Here is a 24,748-nt window from a genome sequence, read left to right on the forward strand (position 1 = left end):
CTTTTGCAGCTCTCTCACCTGTGTCAAGTTGAGGCCTAAAAATGTAAAAAGTATTTTTCTTTTGGAAGTAAAACTGTTACTTTAAAAAAAAACAATTTAAAATTATTTTTAATTTTTCTTTATTTTGAGGTCAAGCCTCACTCTCTAGCTCAGGCTGTCCTTCAGTGTGGTGCGCGTCCCGTCCTCAGACTCACTGTCTTCCCTCTGTCAGTCTCTGAGCGCATGCTCATCCCACTTTCAAGAATAAGACCTCTGCCACAAATATGAGCCAAATTTAAAGCAAGCTTTAACTAAATATTAGCCAGGTCCATTCCAGGGCCTCCTGAAAATGGTGCTGAGTTAGGTCAGTCAGGGGCTCACTTGTACTTTTTACCTTTGTCCAGTTAGGGCGAGCATACATGGCGGCACACTCCAGCCTATGTCCCTGCCGCCTCTGTGTGGTCCAGTACATCTGGTGAAGTTGGGTCACCCAAACTAGGGAAGTGAAAACAGGAGGCTTGTTATCGTATATGAACAACAGCCTCTGGCACCTCAGGAAATATCTGTTCTTGGTTAGAGGCATTTTTATTTTATGGATCTCTTAGGCACAGTAATTAAAACATAAAACATAACTTTTGTTTTCACACATGAGCTACCAAATGAGCCAAGAAAGTAAACTTTTTAAAGAAATAAAGCCACAAGAGAAAGTACATTTTTTTTCTTTAAAGAAATGGAACCGAAGGCTCAGAATGCTTGCTCACTTATGCACATGCGGTAAACCATCTCCGTAGCTGGGAGGTGTGGGAGGTGTCCCCAACAGGAGCAGCCACACTGCCTTTGCTGTCCACTGTAGTCAGCTTTCCAGGCAGGTGCTGGTGGCTCATGTGATCAGTACCGAGTTGCTGTTTAGTAAGGCACCTGATCTGCCTGTCTTGAGGATTTAGACAAATGGGAATTCTCACTTGGATGGATGTCAAGGTCACAACCTGATATTCTGTTCTTTGTCAGGTTACCAAGTGCAGACAGGCTTGCTTTCTGAACCAGGCATCCTGTTGATTGCCTCACCCGTTTCTGTTTGGATTCCTTCAACATTACCCTGCCAGCTTGGAGTATTTATCTCCCCTCAGACTTCTGTGTCCAGGGCAGCCATGTACTCTGCAGAAAGTCGCCTAATCAGGTTTCGAGCTCAGGCTCATTTGCTTCTAGTGTCTGTGTCTTCTGTATTCTGTTTCATTTGTGGGCTGCACAACACCCAAGCGCCTATGGTAGGACAGACAGCCTAGGATTGTATCAGTTCCAGGGAATCTTCACATGGGGTTTTGAAATGACAATGTTAGTCATGGTAGGAAGCAAGGCAGCAGCAGACAGACATAGTGCTGGCGAAGGAGCTGAGAGAGTTCTACATCTTGATCTACAGGCAGTAGGAAGTGAACTGTCTCACTGGACATGGCTTGAGCTACTGAGACCTCAAATCCCATCCCTACAGTGACATACTTCCTTCAACAAAGCCACACCTACTTCAAGAAGACCATACTTCCTAATAGTGCCACTCCCTATGAGCCTATGAGCCTTTGAGGGCAATTTTAGTTTAAACTACCACAATACTGAGATCCATACTGTAGAAAAAGCAGCTCATAGATGTCTGTAGAACAGCTGGACTAGTCAGTGCTTTACCGAGCTCATCAGAACTTCATCAATCAAGGTTAAAACTCTGAACTTTGAACTTGTAGTATTACAATGGCACAAGAGGGAAGAAATCTGAAACGTTTCCCATTTTTGATATGTCTTAAATCATTTTCATAGGCCCTCAGAATTTGCATAAACTTAAAACCATTTTCTATTTAATCATTGGCCATAAGTGGTTGATTACTGAGAGAGCAGTCATTGCCAAGCAACTTCCTTTTTATCCCTTAATATGAAGCCTGTAAGCAAGGCAAACCTGTCTGCCTTTTCTCAACAGGAGACCTGGTAGATCTAGAAAAAGCAAAGCCCAGTTTTTTTTTTTTTTTTATGAAATGAATTGAAATAGTAGCTGCAGTCCTAGGGAAAAAGCTGGTTGCCTGTTGCTGTCAAGCTGTTAATTTAGCCATCATTGCCATCAGAGATCTGAGGATAAATTATAACAGGAAGTATAATCCAAATGGTCTGTGTATCACTTAAGATGACAGAGACTTATCTGTTACCTAGACAGCTATCCTAGGCCCCTGTGGTCTTGATGGCTTCGTTGGGGACCGAGATCCTAGGGCAGTATCAATCTCTGGCCACCAGGCCTCGGAGACCTGAGAGACTTTTCCTGTGGAGGAGGAGCATGTGAGGGACTGTCCTTACTTTGTCTAGGCAAAGTGGTGCAATCAACTTTGTACTGCTTGTCCACAGTTTGGGTAGTGTCTTAGGGTTTCTACTGCTGTGATTAAACACCATGACCATAAAGTATGTTGGGGAGGAAAGAGTTTATTCAGCTTATACTCTAACATTGCTGTTCATCACTGAAGGAAGTCAGGACAGGAACTAAAGCAGGGCAGGAACCTGGAGGCAGAAGCTGATGCAGAGGCCAGGGAAGGGTGCTGTTTACTGGCTTATGTCCCTGGATTGACCAGCCTGTGTTCTTATAGAACCCAGGACCACCAGCCCAGGGATGGTACTACCCACCATGGGCTGAGCCCTCCTCCATTGATCACTAATTGAGAAAATGACTTACAGTTGGATCTCATGGAGGTATTTCCTCAACTGAGGTTCCTTCCTCTCTGATGACTGTACCTTGCATGCCAAGCTGACACACAAAACAAGCCAGTGCAGGTAGGGTCCTGTGTAGTGAGGAGCTGTGGGCAAGCCTGCTTTTCATCCTGCCCCGCTCCAGGCCGCCGGCTAGCTTATGCCCCAAAATAATTACACAGAAACTATTCTTTTAAACACTGCCTGGCTCATTAGTTCCAGCCTCTTACTTACATCTTGACTAACCCATATCTAATAATCTGTGTAACACCATGAGCGGTGTCTTACCGGGAAAGATTCAGCATGTCTAACCTGGCGGCTGGCTTCATCACATCTCTCTCCCAAAGGAGAGGCATGGCAGTCTGTCTAACTTAGGAGAGGCGTGGCATCTGACTGAGCCATCTACCTCACTTCCTTCTTCCTGTTCTGTCTACTCCACCCACCTAAGGGCTGGCCAAGGCAGTTTCTTTATTAAAACAGAAGACCCTCCCACATCATTTCCCCTTTTTCTGTTTAAACGAAAAAGAAGGCTTTAACTTTAACAGCAGAATTACATATAACAAAACAGTTATCAAGTAAGAATTACAGTTACAATATTTATATCTACTTTATCTTTTATAATAACTAAGGAAAACTATAACTATCTATTCTTCAACTCCTTCAAAGACTCCAGAAGGATATAATATTACCTAAGTAAATGAGAAGTAAGCAACTTACAAAACTCTAGAAATCACAGAGACATCTTGCTACCTGGACAGTCACCCAAAGTTCCTCTGTACCTTTGGGGCATCCATCTTTGGCCTTCAGGCCCATAGTATCCAGAGACATTTCTTTAGGCAAGTTCAGCAGTCCTCTCTCTGTGGGTTCTTTGTGTTCAGTTTCTGCAACAGTCCAGGCAAGTGTAGTTTCTTGCACAAATTGCTATCAAACTCCATAAGGATCCTCTTCGATGCCCATCATCTTCTTGAAGTAGATTGGTGCTGCCAGGAGCAGACATGTCTCATTGTCATGAAAAGCCCTAAGTTATTAAAACATTTAAAATGCCATATTCTGTAGTCCTTGGAAGATATGAAGAATGCCTATCTAACTGAAATATATCTCTATATATCTAGAAAATCTAACTAACATGACTACAAGCTTGACTATTATCGATGATTATCCATTAACAACCTATATTTCCTAATTATACATTACATTTTTAAATGAACTACACAATCACAATACCTTAATCAAGATCAGAAATACATATACATATAACAAAATTGACCTTAAATTTAAATCACTAAAGCAAAATCCATATCAATGCAAATTATTAATCTCCATATCATATCCCCCTTTAAATGTAAAAGAACATTTATAAACAATATTTGGGAATATGGGCGCAGTTATCTCTCTCCAAACTGCTTCCTGCTGAATGGGGACGCTGTTAATCAGATCTTTCATGGTGTAACCTGTATGCCAGGTTCATCTCAGTCATCAGTTGGGTGAAGTAATTTTCTGAAGTTGTTCACAGCAACCTTTCAGGAGGGCATGGTCTATCATACCATATTGGGATAGAAGCAATCCAATGGGTCTCATTTTCTGTAAAAATAAAAGAATCTCTTTTCCAAAGTATCATATCCTTAGATCCAAATTCTGAAGTCAAGGTATTTTCAAAATATCTATCTTGGATTAGTTCAGCAGCATTTATAAACAAATATCTTTTAGCAGCTGTTGCTTCTTCCTCAGCATTCAAACAGTTCAAAGAGAGCACAATAGCATATAGTATCAAGATTCTCTGTGTATTTTCCATCTTTATGCGGCTTTACTTAACCTCTATTTTGTTTACTTTTACTTTTACTTTTTGAGACAGGTTCTCTGTATATCTTTGTCCTGGAATAACTCTGTAGACCGGGCTGTCCTTGAACTCTCAGAAATCTGTCTGTCTCTGCCTCCCAGGCATTGGGATTAAAGGCGTGTGCTACCACACCTTGAAGTCACAGAGGTCAATCTCTGTCTCCCAAGTGTTGGGATTAAAGGTGTGTACCACCACAACAAACTACTTCCTCTTTCTTTCTTTCTTTCTTTCTTTCTTTCTTTCTTTCTTTCTTTCTTTCTTTCTTTCTTTCTCTTTCTCTTTTTTTAAACTGTAAGAACTTTTAGCCTGCATATATTTTTAACTCACTGTAAACCATTTAGAGGTTTTCTTTGTCTTTGAATCTCTCTTTACTGTATATCTCTCTTTTTCTGACCACACGAGTCTTTAATTTACCAAGCAATATAGGTAGGATTAAAGCCATGACTTTGGCGGCTGGATCCAGCCCATTCCTTAGCTTTCCAGCCTCTGGCAGAGGTACAGGCTGTAGCCATGTTTATCACCACAACTCTGTGGTGGTTCAAGGCCCCTGCCAGCAAGCAAGCTGCAGCATTCTGCTCACAGACCACACTCTGTCGGACTGCCTGCCTGAGTCAGAGTTTGCCCTGGCAGGACAGCCCAGAAAACCGGCATTTTAAAACAGCACAACTTTTTTCCTGCTACAGCTGAAAACCAAAAAGCATGAAGTCAGCTTTTCATCAAAACCATTTAAGTGTTTTGTGGTAGGACCTCATAAAAGAGCTGCAGGTTTTTGCAGCTAAAGCTGAGTCAGGAAGCCTCTCTTAGATGAGAGCACTTGCTTACCTCTAGCAAGCAAAGCCAAACCCGAGAAATTGATGCTACCAAGAAAACATGCTTTACTCTGTTCTTTCCCAAGCTTTCTCAGGCTTTCTGTGGATTCAGTTATCCACGTTGGGCGCCATTCTGTAGTGATAGGAGCAGCGTGGGCTGCATTCCTGCCCGGCTCCAGTGGCGCCCGACTAGCTTTACCCGAAATAATTACACGGAAACTGTATTCTTTTAAACACTGCCTGGCCCATTATTTTCAGCCTCTTACTCACATCTTGACTAACCCATATCTAATAATCTGTGTAACACCACGAGCGGTGTCTTACCGGGAAAGATTCAGCATGTCTAACCTGGCGGCTGGCTTCATCACATCTCTCTCCCAAAGGAGAGGCATGGCGGTCTGTCTAACTTAGGAGAGGCGTGGCATCTGACTGAGCCATCTACCTCACTTCCTTCTTCCTGTTCTGTCTACTCCACCCACCTAAGGGCTGGCCAAGGCAGTTTCTTTATTAAAACAGAAGACCCTCCCACATCAGTCCTGACAGCAGTTAGGGCATTGGGGAAGTTATGCCCAGTGGTAAGGGTCACCACAATTCAGGTGAAGTCATTGTGACCCATCATCTTTTTTGGAGACTTTGGGGGTGCCACTAGGAACTGGGGGTTCTCTGTCTGTTATGGTACCCTTTTTTGCATTTAACATTTTAAGTTCTATATTCAGCAGATCTCTGGCAAGTTTGAGGACCATTATCTATTAGGTATATCTATGCTAAACTACCTTTGCTTGTTTCTAGTTGTGTTAGGCTTAACCTTGAAAACACACACATAGGAAGCTCAATAAAACTTTTTCCTATAATTAATTGTATTAGTATTTAGTATGACTGCAAGTGTAGTTCTGAACATATCAAATAATTTGATCCGTTAATTTGCATGTCTTAATCATCTTTAACAATTTACAGCAAATTGATAGCTTTTTATATAATTAATATTTTAAAGCCTTATCTCTGCTACATTTGTGCCTTAAAAATAACAACTTCCAAATTGTATCTCCTTTTATTATCAAAATAAAAGTTTTAACTCATAGATATAGTCCACAGAGAGACTGGGAACTCTCCTGATTCTTTTAGAGTATACCATTATAGAATTTAACAGTTTCTTATATGACTCAGCTTATCAAAATAGCTAAAGCTTAACAAAGTTCACAAAGACAAGGAGGCTAGAAGTACATTTTTAAGCCTGAATAGATTTTAGGTCGGGAGAGACATTCTGTAAGCCAGTGCTTCTCAATATTCCTAATGCTGTGACCCTTCAACACAGTTCCCCACGTTGTGGTGACTTTGCCACTGTAATGAATCACAATGCAAGCATCCGACATACAGATGGGTGTAGTTAGATTTTTCTATGAGCTGCCAGCTCACAAATAACGACATGGAGACTTATTATTAATTATGAAAGCTCAGCCTTAGCTTAGGCTTGTTCTCAATTACCTCTCATAACTTAAATTAATCCACTCATTTTGGTCTGTGTTCTGTCATGTGGTGTTGCCTGTTTCCTGTCTCCTGTCTCCTGTCTCCTGTCTCCTGTCTCCTGCCTCTGTTTCCTCTCATCACTCAGCAGCTGTTTTTTGTTCATTAGCATGTGAAGTATTCAGGTTTACAAAGCACTCTGTATGACCCACACGCCCTGTGTGATGGTGCTTCCCATCCACATGTAGCTAATTCTTTTTTATATTACTTTACTCTCTCTTTACAGACTTTGCTTTATTATTTTTAAACTATTTAGTTTTCTATCACTTCAATATCCATTTTCTTTTTCTCTTTAGCATCTAAGCACATTTTAGAGACATACTATGTCTGTTTAGAGGTTTTCTCTCCAGCTTATCCCCCTCCAGCATCTAAGCACATTTTGAAGCGTACTGTGTCTGTTTAGAGGTTTTCTTGGTTTGGACCTAGCTTTTTGTGGATCTGCAGCATTCTCTTACCAAGTGAGACAAATCTTAAAGGGCCAGTCTGTCCACAGCACGGTTCCATGGTGGTGTTTGGCTTAAGTTCACAGGAAACAGCTGGGGGTTTTGAATACCTCCACCACCACTTCCATTACCATCTCCTCCTCCACCATTACCACCACCACCACCACCACCACCGCCTCCTCCATCACCACTTTCTCCACCACCACCACCTCCTTCACCACCAACTCCTCCACCACCACCTCCACCACCACCTCCTTCTTTACCACCACCACCTCCTCCTCCTCCACTACCTCCTCCTCCTCCACTACCTCCTCCTCCTCCACCACCTCCTCCTCATCCACCACCACTACCATCACCTCCACCACCACTACCTCCATCACCTCTATCACCTTCACCTCCTTCACAACCTCCACCACTTCCACTGTCACTACCTCCACCACCACCACTGCCACCACTACCACAACCACCACAGGTCTACTTGACTGTGTTGTTCCTGGTGACAATCCCACCAGAGTCTCCTCAGGTTTTCCCCTTGAGCTCCTTGAGTTCCCAGGAGGATGCATTCCTGTCACCTTGCTTGGGAGATACATGATGGGTCCCTGCTATTCAGGGAGCAAGTAGGAGAGGAGACTTGTTAGGAGAGGAGACTGGGACATCTCACAAGGTCATTGTGGATTAGCTTTACCTCCCTGTTTTCAGTAATGCATCCTAACTTTCTACTCAGCCCAGATGTACTGATAGCTTCTTCGCAGAGCAGACCAGTCTTCTGACTGCAACTTCTCACAGGACTTCTTGCCCTTGGTAGCTTCCATCCCTGTTTGCCTCCCAGGGTGGTGTGCATCTCAAGTCTTTCTTGAGTCATTCTGTTCAAGTCAGCTACTTGTGTCCAGGGCTGAAATTCTCTTCCTTTTCTGCCTGTCTGATTCTCAGCTTCCACACGTCTTGTTGTTTCATTTCCTCCACACCTTTCCCTTTTCTCTAGAGCAAAACCAATTCATACTCTAGTGATATTTTAAAGGGAATAAATTTAACATGCTTCTTGGGTCATCTTTTACTGGAGTCTAAGTTTTCTTTAAGTACCTTGAGTGTCAGGCAGGTGTCACTGGTGGTTAGAGTCAGCTCAACGTTTCAGAGACCTGGGTGTTTCACTGTCACCAAAGGTCATGCTTCTCCAGTAGGCTGCCCAGCTATGGCTGATGGCCACCTGGTTACTGGACTGCCTGAAACTCAGCCATGGGTCGCATGAACCTTCCAGGATCCCAGTGCTTGCACTGCAGTTCTGGAGGCCCCTTCCTGTCACCCGGGGCTGCCTCAGGCCTTTCTTTTGCCCTCATATAACCCCACATGGTTAGTAGGCATTCAGGACTTGTATTCTTAGCACCTGCTGGAAATGGAGCCTGGACCATGTTTGTAAAGCTTGTCACTGGGCTTTTCCTTTTCCAGACTCCTATCTTGGCTTTGTTCTCTTAGTGGCTTTGGAGCTTCCTGGCTCATTCTGAGTTTTTAATTATTTGGTCTTTAATACAAAATAGGCACTAATGGGTGACCATGCCTTGTGCATCATGACCTGGGGGCCAGTTTCCCATAGCATGGTCTTGCAGTGATTTGATGCACTGGTTTCAGAGGCTTTCCCAAGGCTGTTGGATGTCCTTCAAAGGCAATGGTTCTCAACCTGTGGGTCATGGTCCCTTTCACAGAGGTTACATATCAGATATCCTGCATATCAGATATTTATGAGTCATAACAGTAGCAAAATTACAGTTATGAAGTAGCAATAAAAATAATTTTATGGTTAGGGATCACCACACCATGAGGATTTGTGTTCAAGGGTCACATTAAGAAGACTGAGAATCACTGCTCTAAGGAGCCTTTACATAGGCTCTTGGTTCTACTTCTGCATAGTTGCTTTTCTATTGCTATCCTAAAACACCCTGACTAAAGCACCTTAGACAGAGTGCTAGAGTCCATGATGGCAGAGCAGAGGCATGGCACAGGAGCAGCTGAGAACTCACACCTGGATCTGCAATCAGGAGCCAGAGAGCACACTGGGAATGATGTGAGCCTTCTGAGAACTCAAATTGATCCCCAGTGACACACCTCCTGAAATAGGTCATACCTTTTAATCCTTCCCAAACAGTCCCAGCAACAGGGGACCAAGTGTTCAAACATAGGAGCCTATGGAGGCTGTTCTCGTTCAAACCACCACAGCCTGGGACCTCATACCCATTACTATTCCATAGCAAACTGTAAGCAGGTACCACCTCCCAGAACAAGTTTGGCCAATATGAAAGATGCACGCATGAGCTGTGTGCTGCTGAGATGTTTGTTTGTACTTTCCCCCAAGGCTTCCAGGGTGATGAGGCCACTCTCCAAACTCTCGTGTAGAACCCAGTAACCCTTTTACCTTCAGAAGACTGTTTACTCTCCCCTGCTTTGTTGTACTGTAAGGGTGTTGTAGTGATGAAGTAATTACTGATTGTGATTTTTTTCCCTTATCAAGAGCTTTCTCACTGGAGAAATTGTAATCTTGCATACGCATGTGCATAAATATTAAATGAATTAAATACATGTATTAAAATGAAGGAAGAGTAATTCTTGATTCATGTGTGTTTTTTTTCTTAAAGTTGTACCCAGTCTTTGGAATGTTGATGGAGAAGTTACAGTCCCTGAACAGAAGCCTGGGGAAGTTGCTGAGGAACTGGCAAGTTCCTATGAGAGGAAGCTCATTGAGGTAAGGCTGGCCCAGTTGGGTCCCACGACCCAATTCCTGATTCTGTGGTTATTCCTAATGCTGGCTGCTCTGGCATGACCGAAGTGAGGGCTGCCTGCCACGGCAACTAGCCAGCATAAGATCCAGAAAGACGAAACACAAAAAGATAAACTCAGAGCACTGGAAGAGGGAAAGTCAATTCTCTGAAAAGCATTACTTAGCTAGAAACGCTTGGCTCCTGTGGCAAGAAAATGGGAGTCAAAGTGTGAGTGTATATATAACACTAGAGAAGGTCCAGTCAGAGCATTTGCTGTGGGAGCCCAAAGACTTGGGGCTGCAGCCTGAAACTCATGTCAAAAGAAACATGGTGGCTCACTCTTATAATCCGGTACTATAGAGGCAGGGGCAAGAGGACCAGATAAGCTACAGGCCAAGGAGAGAACCTGTCTAATGAGGTATATCATCCAAGGTTGTCCTCTGGCTTCCACACACATGAACACAAAATCTGCACACATGTATGTATACACACACATGAAGACTCCAACCTCAGATGTGTAAGATTTAGAGAAGAACAAATCCTCATTCTTTAAATGTAGGCTATTGTCAGATGCTGTGCATATTTAGTGGAGGATGAGCTGACTACCAGAAGGGACCAAGGTGTAAGTGTAGTAAAGAAGAGAGGCTTCAGAGGAGGTAGCAGACTTTGGTAATGGCCAGGAACTGAGAACCTTTGCTAGCCATTGTCTCGAAGAGGTTGCTCTTCCCTGCGTCTTGGTTCAAGTGTGTGCTCTCCTGATGGAAGCCCGACAAAGGTAATATACAGAGGGAAGCATGCCCATGTGCTAGATAGGCACACATGTACAGATGCAGTCTAGAGGAAGATTACCTGGCTGGGTCCAGTCACATCTTAATGGAACAGTGCTCATGGAAGCACATACCTCTAATCCAGGAGGGTCACAAATCTAAAGTCAGTCTGGGCAACTTAGTGCGACCCTACTTCACAGTTATAAAAAGTCGGGGTGTAGCTCTCTGATAGAGTGTGTAATAGTATATGCCAGGCTCTAGGGTCAATCCTTGACTACAAAGTTAGCATCTAATGATATTCATCTTACAAGTCACCTAGGTAATAATAACATCAAGAGTCTTTGAATTTTTTTATACATGTGTGCATTTATCAAGAGTCATTGTGTATGTGTGTGTCTGCATGTGTGTTACATTTATCAAGAGTTAATTGTTATGTTGATTTGTGTGTGCGGGGGAGGGGCTAGGTACACATGCCACAGCATGGCTCCACCACTGAGCTCCCCAGGCTCCAGGTCACCACTTTAACTATGCTTTTTAAATTTGGTTCCTAAGCAAGAGGAGAGCAGCAACGGGACAGATAACTTGAGTTCTAACTCTGTGAGGTCAGGGGAAGGTCAGCTGCAGTTTGACAGACGGACTGGTAAGGAAGGGTCAGGAACCAGGACCAGAAGAGCTCTGTTCGATTGCTCTTCTCAGTGGGCCGTGAGACAGTGCTGGGCGGTGGCAATGCCGGAATACTGGGTCCCCAGAGCTGTGGTGGAGTGAGAAACAGTTCCGTAAATGCAGCTCCCCACAACATCTGATGAGTAGACTCAGGTACCTTGTAAGTACTGGTAGGATATTGAGTGTGGGTCCTGGAGCCCAGATTAGAATGACAGAGAAGTCCTAAATATGGATCTGATGGTAGGTGTTAGATGTCTTCAGGGGAGAGTGCTTGTCTGGTGTGATTGAGGCCCCAGATTCAATTCCTAGCATGACAAATAAAGAGTAAAGAGAAGGAAAAAGGCTTCTTGGAGGAAACAGGAGCTCATAGAGGAGGTAGGGTTGGAGGACCCAGAGCAGCAGGCGCTAGCACACTTGTCAGCACCCAGACTGTGCCTCTTCTCTTACTCCTGTCTTCTCTCCCATAAACTTCTGTGCCCTGAGCCTCTGATAGAGCTGGTGGTGGTAAAGATGGGACTGAGGCCTAGATAATTTTTCAATGGCCTTTACTTCTCTAAATTGAATTCTCCCATTGTTTTCTCTGCAGAGTGGCTTACCTGTAAAGAGAGCAGGCCATTCATTACTCCAAGACAAGTAAAGCTTTTATAGATGTCTGTGGGGACCAGCCTTGTGATCCTGGGGAAGCTGCAGGGCAGAGGCGGAGTCATGAACTGTCTGGAGCAAGTCTTTGAAGGCAGCTCAGCAGAGGCTGGCAGCTCCCCACAGCTGTTTTACATAGCTCCTCCCTCTTTCTTTGGGACCCCAGTGATGATGCTCAGAATTTTCTTTGTAAACCTTCCCCTCTCTCTTGAAGATCTGAAACATCAGATTTGTTCTCACCAGAGGTTTTGAAGTTCAAAGATTTTGGATACATCCAAGATACATCTAAGCTCTTCTTCCCCTTTCAACTGTACTTCCTGTGGTCCCCTAATCTGAGAATTGATTAGTCCAGTCTGGCATTGGCCTCCAGGAAATGTAAGATGTGGGTAGCATTTGGACTTTGATCATTCTTCTTTTTGCCATTGGCTTTTGGAGTCTGGTGGCTTAGAGGACACTTGACACCACATGTCAGAGGAGTTCCAGTTTTCCACTTCTTGTTAGGTCTCTCTAAACCTCAGGTTCTCAGTGGAATACAGCCAGTTAACCCCCTTGAATGCTACTCTGGGGGGGGGGGCAACAGAATCTGTTCCTTGTATCTGTCCCTGGCATTGTGGCCTCTGCTTTGGTAGAATTCCGAGCACTCTGCCCTCTCTTACTTCATGGATTCTGAGTTGTGCAGGAGTGTAGCCTCCAGTTTAGCAGTCAGCAGCAGTAATATGGATTCCCCAGCTCATCTTGTATGTATGTGTGTATGTGTGTGTATGTGTGTATGTGTATATGTGTGTGTGTGTATTATGTATACAGTGTTCTGCCAGCATGTATTCCTGCATACCAGAAGAGGGCACCAGATCTCACCATAGATGGCTGTGAGCCACTATGTGGTTGTTGGGAACTGAACTGAGGACCTCTTGAAGTGCTCTTAACCTCTCCCCAGCTCATTCGTCTATGTGTATATGTGTGTGTGTGTATTATGTATACAGTGTTCTGCCAGCATGTATTCCTGCATACCAGAAGAGGGCACCAGATCTCACCATAGATGGCTGTGAGCCACTATGTGGTTGTTGGGAACTGAACTGAGGACCTCTTGAAGTGCTCTTAACCTCTCCCCAGCTCATCTTAATCCCTGGAGATGCATCCATACTCCTGAGCTGCCCGTGTTCTCTGGTTGTAGCTCCTCATCTGAGCCACTTTCCTCTCTCCTACTTTCCTCATTGCTGATAATGAATTCTCTTGTTTCTTAGATTTAGAGTCTTTGTCTCATCTAGCTGTGGTGTTACACATTTGTGACCCCAGCACCTGGGAGGCTGAGGCAGGCAGATCATGAGTTTGAGGCCAGCCTGGGTTATATAGTGAGACTCTGTCTTAAAAAAAAATCCAACAGAAGGTTGAGGAGATAGCACAGTTGCTAAAGTATTTGCTATACCAGTAATGAGGGCCTGAGTTCAACCCCAGAACCCAGATTAAAACAACAAAAATATGCATGGTAATATGTATTGGCGAGTGAGACAGGAAGAACCTTGGCCAGCCACCCTAATTTAACCAGGCCAGTGAGAGACCCGTTCTCAAAAAGCAAGGTAGTTGGCTTCTGGAGGAATGATCCCTAAGACTGACCTCTGGCCTTACATACATGTGCACACATGTGGATGTACACCTGTACTCACACATGTAGCTATAGGAATACATGTACTCAAGTACACATGTACACACATGCACAAACAAAAAGTCACCACCACCACAAAACAACCCAGTCCATCCCTTCTGCTCCAATAGAATCTATTTCTCATCTGTCACCAGTGCCCCAGTTATAAGATACTTCCCTTATGCATAAGATCAGTAAATGTCACGTCCTTTTGTGGCCTTTCTGCTCTCTGCACCCATGCTCAGCTACTTTCTTGTGCTTGCTGACTGGGTCTGCTTGATTGGCAGCTCACACCCCAGCTTTTGGCACCTCTTGTATGTCTTGTAGTGCTGCATGTACAAACTCATCCCCTTTTATGTAATGTGGGAACTGGATCTCACACACTAGGCATCACATGACTTGAAAATAGACAACAAAATATTCCCATCATGCTTTTCATTTGGAGCATCAGGGTAATGTTGATATCAGCTTGGGGTTCTTTCTCCTGAATCCTCGCGCTGAATCTCTTGTATGACAATGGCCAGTGGCTACTCTGGAAGTATCAGAACCTGTCAGTGCCAACGTGTGAAACGCTGCTAGCAGTGTCAGCCTCATGTGCCTGAGGTCCAGGCTGCTACCTCTGCCTGGAGGGCCAGACTCAAAGCAGCATAGCGCTCAAAGGGAAATTCAGACTCAGTGTGTACTAAGACTTTTCTATCTGAGGGGGTCACGGAAAAGACACCCACGTTCTTTTGATGATTCCCTTCTTTATTCTTCTATGTCCTTTCTGTGTTCTTTCTACTGTATACCTTTTTTCTACAGCTTATGTACTCCAACAAAGTTTTTTCAAGCAATATAGGAATTATAATGTGGTTACATTCTGTTTTTCAGGTGAATGATTACAATGAATACAAAACAAACAGTAAAAGCAGCATGTTTTCCACGTCTCTTACATGACTAAACATTTTACATATTCCAGGTGAAAAACAAATGATCTCAAGAACTCACATATATTTATACCCAAGCAACTTGTTATAGATTAACTCTGTGGGCAGACAAGCTATTCTCAGCCAGGTCCTTTACTCGTAGGCTGAGTTTTGCAGTTACAAAGATTATCTTGAAAGATAATCTTATAGGGAACCTTAAAGGAATCACAAACCTAAACTTTTATATATGAAAAAGAATCATTCATCTCTACTTTAAATCTTTAGAGTACATACCCACTCACCAATAGTTTTTTTTATATCAGGAGATTGAGGGCAGAAATGGGTACAAGGAATTAATCATCACATTTGGTCATTGACCAGTCCTAGTAAGAAAGGCATATCAGCCAATGACAATTGGGCTGCTTTGTTCTTGCTCCCTGACTTTAACGAGTTCCTCACTCAACTATGTGCCTTTCTACAACTTTAAATTGACTTCTTGGGTTTTTCACCTCAAAGCTATTTAACAAAAACATCTTTGTCTAACTATGTTATTTTCAAAGCTTAGTTTCAGCTATGATGCACTCTGAAACCTGTGAACATATGTCCCAACATTAAGATTAAAGGAATTTAAACTATCTGGGCTACTGGGACTCAGTTGTTTTTCTTTATCTTTTCTTTTCTTTTCTTTTTCTTTTCTTTCTTTTTTTTTGAGACAGGGTTTCTCTTTAGCTTTGGAGCCTGCCCTGGAACTAGCTCTTGTAGACCAGGCTGGCCTCAAACTCACAGAGATCTACCTGCCTCTGCCTCCCGAGTGCTAGGATTAAAAATGTGTGCCAACACTGCCCGGCCTTCAGATGTTTTTCTTAATCATTAACCTAAGCCTCAGTCTATACGGCTTCTCAATAGAAACTCATGGGTTCTAGCTGTGTGACACTTACTTGTTTATATTTTTATCATCAAAACTCTATTTAAACTAACATTATTATTATCAATCAGACAGTACAGTTTAGGAAGGAATTATCTTCATAATAATCCACAGGTAAAATACCCAGTAGAACAGGATGTTTCCATGAGATAAACATACTTCATTGCAGGCCGTGGGGATCTCCCCACACCCATTCACATGATGCAGATACCAGAGAAGGACAGCAGTGGCAAACATGCAGAGACACAGCCCAAGCAAAAGACATTTCGGGGTCTGTGGTCTCGGAGCCTTGCCTGCCCAAGATTGAGCCATCAGAGAGCTTCCTCCTGGTGGGATGACACCTTGAATTCAATTGCCACCTGCTGCTGCTCTGACATGGCCACATGCCCATTTTTCTGCAGTGTGTGGTGCTCTTGGATGTGTGTGTTCCTGGCTCTAGCTGGACACCTAAGCTGACTTTACCATTAACGGTAATCCTGCCATCACGATTGAAAGAAGTATCATTAGCACATCATTTATTTCACCTGTGAGCAAAATTCAGGGACTAACAACACTCATATAGTAAGTAAAAAGACCCTGAGATTTAGAAAATCCATCGACAGTTAGTATGCGTAACTAGCCACACCTACACAGGATGGACTGACATCTCACTCAGCAGCCCACTTACCCGTTCCTTGGACACTTAGTGGTTGGGACACAAGGCCATGTGACCACAGCCTAAGTGGCCTTGTTTAGGAATGACTAGTTCCTCAAGGAAGTTCCCTGAAGATGGAGAAAGCAGCTGTGTTCCGTATGGTACTCTGCGTGTCTGTGTGTACACACATGCATATGTATACATATATAGGCCAGAGGCCAACATCACTTGTCTTTCTCTATATCTCTCTGTTTTATTTTGAGAGAGGTTCTCTCACTCAACCTGGCTGCCCAACAAGCTCCACCTCCCCAGCACTGGGATTACAACTGTATGCCACCAGGCTTGGCTTCTTACCTGGCTGCTAGGGATAGAACCCAGTCTTCATGCTGACATGGCAAGTGTGTTACTGACTTAGCCATCTTCCTAGGCCCTCATCAGTCTCTTAAACATTTTTTAAAAATTTCATAAACATGTGGGTTATTTGCAATAAAATGTTCTTGTTTCAAAGGAAAGAGGAGAAAAAAATATAATTTCATAGTTAACAGCAGTTTCTTAGTCTTGTCAAATACTTAGTGAGTGTTCATATTTCCAGTTCAAAGTAACATTTGAATAAGAATCCAAATAAGGCCCACACATGCAGTTAGTGGGTAGATCTCTTCCATTTGGTTTAGTCTGACTGTTTCTTCATCTGTCCTTCCCTGCCTCTATTCCTCATTCTCATTCCCTCTAAGCCTTTAGTTGAGCCTAGGTGATTGATTCTGGAGCATTAGTTCCAGAAGTGTGTGTGTGTGTGTGTGTGTGTGTGTGTGTCTATGTGTTACATTCAGGTGACAGTTGTTGAACAAAGGCTTTGCACTAGTGAAGTTAGTGAAGGCCCATGCTGTTTCTAGGCCTTGTGTTGATGTCGTGTTTGGATTCTCTAATGCTCACTGCCTTCCTACAGACAGACTATGGTCAGGAAGGGATGAACCACCTGCTCATGTTCCCAGGGCTCACACTCCTGCCCTGCTCTAGAGCATGGGCTTTGCTGAACTGTCTTCTGTACCAGCTGGGCTGGGTTCCAGCTTCACAGAGCGGTGTGGCCTAGCAGAGGATGGTGCGGTACCTGCTGTTCTCATAGCACATCCCATCTCCTGTACCGATGGAGGCTCATGTCTGGGGCTGAACTTCCATAGAGACACACTTGGAAGATGAGCCAATACTCCTTTTTGGGCAACAGATAAAAATACTTGTAATTATAGTGGCTGGTTTCAGCTCCTCAGCTCTCCACTATTTTGGGCACTTGTTTGCTTTCTCACTTTTAGGCAGAAAGTGGCTTCCTGAAGCTCTTCTGGACCTGTAGCAGGGGTTGTCTGGTCTTGCTTTCAGAGGTTCAGAAGATACAGTTCTGTCCATTGGTGTTGGCTCTGCCTGCTGGAGGATCAGGGCTGTTGTGAATACTGGAGCGGTCGACCTTCTCTGACTTGAAATGCCTGCAGCTTGAGTGTGGAGTTGTGCAAATGTCAGAGAAGGCGGGGGCTGTGGGGTCATGAAAGTTTGTGCTGATGCGGGCTCTGCAGGGCGGCCGAAGGCCACTGATGTGGTGTTAGTAAACCCTCTGGGGTACTTGCTGCCTCTTCGGCACGGTTGTTACTCCCCCCCCTCCCCCCGCCCCTTCAAGCTTGTGTCATTTTCTCAGATGCACACTGTTTCTAACTTGACCCCTATCCTTTTTTCCCATGTTTCTTCCCCTCCTCATCTTTCCTTGTTCACTTCTTTTTCACCTTTAAGATCTCATCTGAAGATAGCTGTGGTGGTGACTGCCAATAATCCCAGTACCTGGGAGGCTGGGGTTGGGGCATTAGCTTGAGGCTAGCCTGGGCTTGTGAACATTTTTTTAAAAATCAAAGTTATCTTGGAAATCTCTGTCCATTCCTCTACTCTTCTGCAAATGGGTTCAATCCTCAGGTGTCCTGTGTCTTGTGTGGGGCAGTTTTCTCTTTACTTCCCTTGACTGTGTTCTCTCTCTCCAAGTCCTCTCTGCTGTGAAACCAGTGAATGGCTGTGGAGTTGTCCCATTTGCTGTCATATTGTGCTGTGGTAGCCAGACATCCATCAGGACCCCTGCCATTGGACTGGTAACTATCATTTTTGATGAGACCTCAGGAAAGCTGGCTCACACTGGCTGTGGCAGACACCGTAATCCATTTATTAAGTCCTATCTCATTTTTCTTTCTGCACAGATGGAGAGGTACATTTCCTAGTGTTCTTTGTGCCTAAGTTGGGACCCTGTGACTTGTTCAAGTCACTGGGATCTAAGGAGAACTGATGAGGGCCATCCAGGCTGGCGGTTGAAAGACTTGGGGAGTGTCTTGGTTCTTGTTTTCCTCGAAGGGTACCCCTGGGAGCTATGAATTCTGTGTAGCCTAGTGCCAACATGACACTAGTCTGAGTTGCCACTTTGAAGGGAGCTTTGCCAATTTGCCACTGACCCCCTGTGACCGTTGTAAAAGCAGGAGTGGAATTCTGTGTGTTCGGCCAGGGAGATATTGGGTGCTGCTGAAGAACATAGCCTATCCTGTCTTCAGTTGAGGACAAAGTATGGTGTTGGGTACAGCTAGCTGACTTTTGGGATGGGAGCTGTGTCATTAGGCTGCTGTTTCTCTTCATCCTTGCCTCTATTATGTCTGGGTTGAATTAACTTTGGGTAGCTTTCCCCTTCATCCCCAGATACTTGTGATCCCCCTGAGCAAATGTTTTCTGCCAGGGCCACATTCAGAGAAGACAAGATTTTGTCTTTTAATTCCTGGCCAAATTCAGAAAAGACAAGACTTTGCCTTTTAATTCCTGGCCAAAGCTTTGCAGTGACACTGGCAGTCAGCTGAGACTTCCCTCCTGCTCTTCATCTGTGCTAGGACACAGACTAGGGATTGGGGTGTACCGCTAGGGGGAGTGGATGCTTCGGAGACAGTCAGCTCATGCTCATGTTAGCTCTCAGTGAATGAATGAATGGACAAATGAGTCTATGGCAGATGAATAAACCTCCCCGGACTTTTGTGCCCCTGTTCTACCAGCAGAGGTGCTTCATCCAAATCGTAGCATCATATGATCAGCGAATGCAGAGAAGTGGGTAGTGTCAGTGTCGGAGACCTTGCCCTGGAGGGGGATGGTTTGTGTGTCCTGTCAGCCAGGGTGGAGCAGGGCAGTCCAGGTTGCAGGAAGAACATTACAAGTTTGACGGGCTGATAGACTTCAGGGGTGAGACAGGTACAACACTTTCAGTTCATTAGTTGCAAGTTTTTTTTTAACATCAGCATACAAAAGAGTTGTTTATCACAGCATTTTCATAGGTGTGTCATCGTTCCTGACACACATCATCCAGTCCTCCACTGCCCCTCCCCTGTTCATTTTTCAGGAGTCTTTTATGTTTTAGGTATGACAGCTAATGTTTCTTTTTATTGCATGTGTGTATGCATGTGTGTTCTTGTGCATGTGAATCTGCCTCTATGAGACAGGATTTCTCATTAGCCTGGAGGTCACCAATATTGTTAGATTGGCTGGGAAGTTATATAAAGGCTCTGGGGTCACACTTGGGTCCCCTTGCTTCTAAGGCAAGCACTTTGCTAACTGAGCCATCTTCTCAGCCCTGGTTGATGTTTCTTTTTCCTGAAAATGGTAGGTTGGGAATCCCTTTCTACCTCACTACTGCCCAACACAGGCAAAAGTGTTCCTTGTCCCCCTCCCACTTCCTGGCTGTTTTCTGCCGCTAGGTAGAAATTCCCTTCTGACCCTAGGGAGATTTCATTTGTCAGGCAAGCCGGTGGTGCCAAATACTAGTGCCTGCTCTGGGCCCTGAGGGGCAGGTGGAGATTTTGGCTTGAGTAGTTGACAAGATTTGACTTGGAAAAGTGTTGCCTCAGGTGCCTGTCACTTCAGAAATGGCCCTTGATCTGTGAGTCCAGACTTGGGCTGAGTTTCTGATAGTGAATGCTTCTGTTTGTTTTATCGGAAGGCTCTGAAACCTTCTGTCGTCGTCTCTTTTACCAGGGACTGACACAAAGCACAGTGGCTTGGTTTTACAAAGGTCAGAGGTTTGGTTGACCATCCCAGGTGTGTGTTTGACATATGGGCAACATCAGGAGTGTTCACCAGAGACCCACTCACCTCAAAATAAATGGATGGATGGATGGATGGATTATTTAAGCTAAAGTGATCAAGATCCCTATCCGACCCCACATTTTAAGTTTTTATGAGACAGATTTCACCACTAGCTCTGGCTGTTCTGGAACTCACTGTGTAAACCAGGCTGATCTTGAACTCACAGAGGCCCACTTGACCCTGCTTCACAAGTGCTGTTATTAAAGTCCTATGCACCAGAATAGCCCATTGAGGCCCCCTACTAAGTACCTGATATGTCAACTGTCACTCTGGGCCTGCCATTTGATCTTCAGACCCACCTAGTACAGTGGGCAGGGGAGGAAACTGAGGCTTAGAATGGTTGCCCGGAAGCTTCCAGGGGCGCACAGCTATGGATCAGTGACCTAGTTCTGAGGTCCTAGTTCATCCATCCATTTGTCTTTGTAAAGCTGTCACCATGAGATATGATGCTCTTGGCAGTCCAGGGCCCTGAAATGTCTGTGCTGTCTTCCACCAGAAGACTTCACTGGGCACACCGGGGTTCCGAGTTGGGCTGGGAGTGACTCAGATTATTACAGAGCAAATCCATCAAGTGAATTATATAGCTCAGCTAATGACTGTCCCAGTAGCTGTGCAGAAAGGCCAAATTGAACATTTTTGTTTAATCCACATTGGAGGCATGCTAGAGTGAGTTTAAAAGAAAAGCAAAAGCAGCCAGCTCCTGCTCCTTTAGGAGCTGTGTACATCTTTCTGGGTGACCCTGAGGTCTTTGTTGGACTGGCTGGCTACATTTACCCCATGTTTGTTTACAGGTGTGTTTTGGGGTACTTCATGTCTCTAGTTTGTTGTATATACTCTCTGCATAGTTCCTTTATAGAGGGAACTGAGATGTTTTAAGCTTGAGAGTGTTTAAAGCCACCTAAGTGCTCAATGATAAGGTGGGTCATATTCCAGACTTGAAGCTCATAGCCTTTCTCCTTTGGAAACATCCCGTGTTCATGTCACGAGTGATTGTGGTTTGTTCCTGCATTGGTCATGGGAAGATCTGACATCAGGGCTCCGTGTGTGTGTGCAGACCCTGCCACTTCGGCTCTTTGAGTCTTAAGCATTCTCAACTATAACTTGGGGATAGCCCCTTCTCTCCCTCCTTTTTTTCTTCCCTCCCCCTTCCATCTTTGACAAGGAGGTCTCTTGTAGCCCAGGCTGTCCTCAGACTCTCTGTGTAGCTAAGGTCTTGCATGCTGCCATGGGGATTCAAACCCAGAACTCTATGTAGCAAGTGCTCCAGCAGCTGGGCCGTGTCCTCAACCACAGGGATTACCATTTCCAGTGCCTCCTCTACAGATGAAGGAAGCAGTCACATGTCTGCACCATTTTCCCCTCCTTTGGGAGGGGCATATGCTATGGGGGGTGTCCCCTTTTGTCTCATTATTTTATGGGAGAGTTCTAGTGTCACTCCTGAGGTAACTAGTCCTGAGTCCTGTCATATACAGAACAACCCAGTTGTCCCTTTGCCTTGTGCCCCCTTCTCTGGTAGACTAGGTGGCCGGGCCATTCACTCAGGAGGATGGCCACCTCTGGTTTCTCAGGACCCCTCCCTGTTTCACTGTGAGGCTAGGGAGCTTCACTGTCACTAGTGTTCCCCATCCTCTGCCCTCTGTGTGGGAATTTGGGGGGCTCCAGGCTGTGCCAGCAGGAAGCACCTTCCTTTTGTTCCCTGTGGCTGCCTGGTCCATGCTCCAGGATGAGGCATAGTTCTAGGCTCTTTCAATCACAGTCCAGACTTACCCCAGACTGGCTCCTGGCTTTTCTTGTGGCTTGTAGCTACATGGATGAGGACAGCCTGCCCCACCAGGAGCATGCGCTGGACCTCTCTGAGCCCTGGCATGGAAAACCGTAGGAGAAGGCACTTTGACTTGCTGATACCTTTGCTCTTCCACCACTTCCACCATGACTGAGCAGTGAGGACATTGGCTTTGTTTGGCCATGCTATCCTCTGTGTCCACTGTCAGTGCTTGGCTGGGAGCCTGAACATTTCAGATTTGTCCCTAGTCTTGGTTGTAGAGGCTTCCAGAATTCCTGAACATTCTTTCCTTCCTGCTAACCCAAAAACTTCATCTTTCAAGTCATGTGAGATGTTCTTTCTTTTTTTAGAAGCTAATCGTCTCTCACAGCATTACCTGTGGTTGATTTCCCCACTGTCTTCCTGCCTTTTCTGGAGCTTCCATTGAGGGAGGAGTAGCTGAACACACCGTCTCCGGGGGTTCCTAATGGGATGTGCAGGCTCTGCTTCCAGTGCAGAAGCTCGGCCTTGGCTAGGCTGGCTGTCATCCGCCCCTCTGCAATGACTGGTGCTTTCTTTCTTTCTTTCTTTCTTTCTTTCTTTCTTTCTTTCTTTCTTTCTTTCTTTCTTTCTTTCTCTGTCTCTCTCTCCCTCCTTCCCTCCCTCCCTCCCTCCCTCTCTCTTTTTGTTCATTCTTTCCTTCATTCCCTCCCTCCCCTTCCCTCCATTCTCTTCCCTTTTCTTCCCTCCCTTCTCTTCCTTCCCTCCCTTCCTTTTCTTTCCTTCCTTTCTCTTTCTTCTCTGTTTTTCTTTCTTTTTTGGATACTATTAACTTTATTTCTGATTTTTGGATTGATGTTTTTTATTTATCATTTAAGGCAGACATACATACCTTAATTTTCTTTTTTTTAAGATTTATTTATTTATTATGTATACAACATTCTGCCTCCATGTATGCCCGCATGCCAGAGGAGCGCACTAGATCTCAGTACAGATGGTTGTGAGCCACCATGTGGTTGCTGGGAATTGAACTCAGGACTTCCGGAAGAGCGGCCAGTGCTTTTAACCTCTGAGCCATCTCTCCAGCCCCTTAATTTTCTTTTTTAAAAAGGAATTGTATTTATTTAGTTTACATCCCAGCTGCAGTTCCCCCTCCCTCCTCCCAGTCCCTCTGTCTCATCCCCTCTCTGTTCCCATCCCCAGTCCACTTCTCTGTTTCTGTTTAGCAAAGGGCAGGTCTCCCATGAGCATCAACAAAACATGGTGTAGCAAGTTGCAGGAAGACTAAGCACCTCCCATGTATTAAAGCTGGGCAAGGCCACCCAGTATGAGGAGTAGGGTCCCAAAAGCCTGTGAAAGAGTCAGAGACGCCCCTGTTCCCGCTGTTAGGAATCCCATAAGAGGACCAAACTACACAATTGTCACATATGTGCCGAGTGCCTGGGTCAGTGACAGATGCTTTTCACAAGTTTCTCTTCCCCTTAATGAGGCTTTAACATGCTCCACCCTCACGGCACATGCTTTAACATGCTCCACCCTCATGGCACATGCTTTAACATGCTCCACCCTCATGACACACCTGCAGCTTTGCCCTGCTTTGTGTAGAGTCCCTGGTTATTTAGTGAAGGAGATTGAATTGAGTTCTGATGACTTCTTACCCTCTGCCGGCCTCTGCTTAACCCTCACCAGGTGGTTCATTTTCTTCTTAAATTGGTGTGTGTGTCTAGCCATGGTCCCTCTGTCTGTCTGCCTACCGGGGGTCAGTCTAATCCCTATTCTTTCGTCCATCAGCAGACCCTGGGCAGTCTATCTCTCTCTCTCTCTCTCTCTCTCTCTCTCTCTCTCTCTCTCTCTCTCTCTCTCTCTCTCTCTCTCTCTCATTCCCCTCCAGGCCTCAGCTTAAATGTGACCCTTTAGGAAGTCTTTCCCCGATATCCATCTTGATTAGACATCGAATTCCATCTGGATGATCCACCACATCATTGCACTTTTGTGTTCGCCAATCACCTGCTTTATGTCCTTATTGCCTATCATCTACTAGACAGCTGGAAGGCTGAAAGCACTGAAGCCTCAGCCGTGGAGTCCTAAGCTCAGAGGATGCCCAGTCACTGTGAGCAGCACAATGCCAATATGCTTATGCCTTTCTGGAAGTAGAGTCAAATGGATCAACCCGTTGGCAGATTTCCATCGTTCTCAGAGTCGACACTTACATACATCATGCGTTTGTTTGACAGCCAGTGCTATCATTTCTTCCTTGTCTGACTAGTGCTGCTCTTTGTCCTCCTCTCTACCCTGCACAAAGGATTTTCAGTAGAGGTTGTATTGGAGACAAAAAAGACAGTTTGCTTAGAATATGATGGTTCTAAGTGTTGTAATCTAAAAAACAGCACATGAGAGAAAGATGCTATGCAACAGGGCTCATGTGAGGTTTTTTTTTTTTTTTTGAGGAAGGGGAACATAAAAGGGGGAAGGAGAGGGGAAGGAGAGTTGAATACCATGCTGTGGGGATGGGAGCAGTAGAAGAGAATAGAGAGGGGGGCAAGGGGGTAGGAGGAGGGAATGGGATAAGGAGGGAGGGAGAGGGAGAGAGAGACAGTGGCTTCCTGCTTATTGTTATTGCTGTGTCATC

General features: G+C 44.8%; 1 protein-coding gene across 4 annotated transcripts in view; it reads left to right on the top strand.

Moving 5' to 3' along the window:
- Snx29 (sorting nexin 29) overlaps positions 1-24,748 on the top strand; it is a 428,110-nt gene that overhangs the window by 227,999 nt on the left and 175,363 nt on the right. For all 4 annotated transcript variants that reach the window (XR_005285098.1, XM_038327322.1, XM_038327324.1 and 1 more), the window contains one exon: positions 9,926-10,032. Coding sequence is in view for 3 of the 4 variants with exons in the window: in XM_038327322.1 (XP_038183250.1) it covers positions 9,926-10,032 (107 nt within the window). In the remaining variant the exon portion in view is untranslated. The remainder of the gene's footprint in view (positions 1-9,925; positions 10,033-24,748) is intronic.

Source organism: Arvicola amphibius, chromosome 4 (genome assembly GCF_903992535.2).
Source record: "Arvicola amphibius chromosome 4, mArvAmp1.2, whole genome shotgun sequence".
Classification (NCBI taxonomy): Eukaryota; Metazoa; Chordata; class Mammalia; order Rodentia; family Cricetidae; genus Arvicola; species Arvicola amphibius.